The sequence below is a fragment of the Plasmodium gaboni genome, chromosome 1 (genome assembly GCF_001602025.1).
Source record: "Plasmodium gaboni strain SY75 chromosome 1, whole genome shotgun sequence".
Taxonomy (NCBI): Eukaryota; Apicomplexa; class Aconoidasida; order Haemosporida; family Plasmodiidae; genus Plasmodium; species Plasmodium gaboni.
Window position 1 is genome coordinate 67,870 of NC_031481.1, and position 1,104 is coordinate 68,973.

The following is a 1,104-nucleotide window of genomic DNA, read 5'->3' on the forward strand; positions in this document are numbered from 1 at the left end:
TTATTTAATTTTTTATGTCATTACGGCTTTATTCCCTACGAATATATTACCCTCAACAGCTCCTGCCATCACACGTTTATATTTTGGTCTCCCTACACTTATGAGTACAAATAAAATAAAATGAACATATACATATATATTTATATATGTATATATATTTTTTAATTTTTTTTTTTTTATTACTAAGATGGAAATACAAGTGAGGGTATGTCCTCCCCAGCAAACCCACTCTTTATATATCCAGTTCCATTGTCTATTATAACAGGCTGATTAGGATAAATATTATTTACATAATCGTCGTTCATTCTTTTTTTAACATATAAAAATATATATACATATATATATATGTGTATTTTTTTTTTTTTTAAATATATATTTTTAGGTCTAATATTTTAAAATATATTAAAATTTATATCAAAAAAAAAAAAAAAAAAAAAAAAAAAAATATTACCTTAAATAACCCAACATATATATAAGTGAAAAAACCTCAATATGTTAAATTAAAAATATATAAATATAATCATATGTGAACATATAAAAAAAAAAAAAAATTCTTATAGTATACCTCCTGGTTATAAAATGTATTTACAGTTATAAGAACAGGTTTCTTCTTATAAAAAAAAAAAAATAGGAAAAACAGAATATTCTATATTGAAATGTTTAATTATATGTATTAAATATTATTTATATTATACATATTTTATTTTATAATTTCCATATTAATTTTTCTTTTTGTTTTTTAATTACCATAGAAAAATAAATAAATGAATGAATAAATAAATGAATAAATAAATGAATAAAAAATGAATATCCGTGCACGCACGTGTATATACTTATATATATATATATATATAATATTTTATTTTCCTTTTTCATATATATATGGGTTACCCTTTATATAGTATGCTTTCAAAAAAAAATATATATACACCTAATATGTATCTTCAAACATATATAGGATAATATAAATAAATAATAAAAACTTTTAATCTGAAGTTACATGTTTTATTTTTTTCTCAATAGAAAATATAACATATAATAATATTTTAAAAGATATATTATAAGATATAATTAATATATATATATATATATATATATTTAATA

General features: G+C 17.7%; 1 protein-coding gene across 1 annotated transcript in view; it reads right to left on the minus strand.

Moving 5' to 3' along the window:
• PGSY75_0103800 (actin-related protein) overlaps positions 1–305 on the minus strand; it is a gene marked incomplete at both ends in the record, with an annotated part of 2,138 nt that extends 1,833 nt beyond the window's left edge. Inside the window, 2 exons of the mRNA XM_018783594.1 lie at positions 25–97; positions 184–305. Of these exons, the coding sequence (XP_018643878.1) occupies positions 25–97; positions 184–305 (195 nt within the window). The remainder of the gene's footprint in view (positions 1–24; positions 98–183) is intronic.
• Positions 306–1,104: the final 799 nt, after the last annotated feature.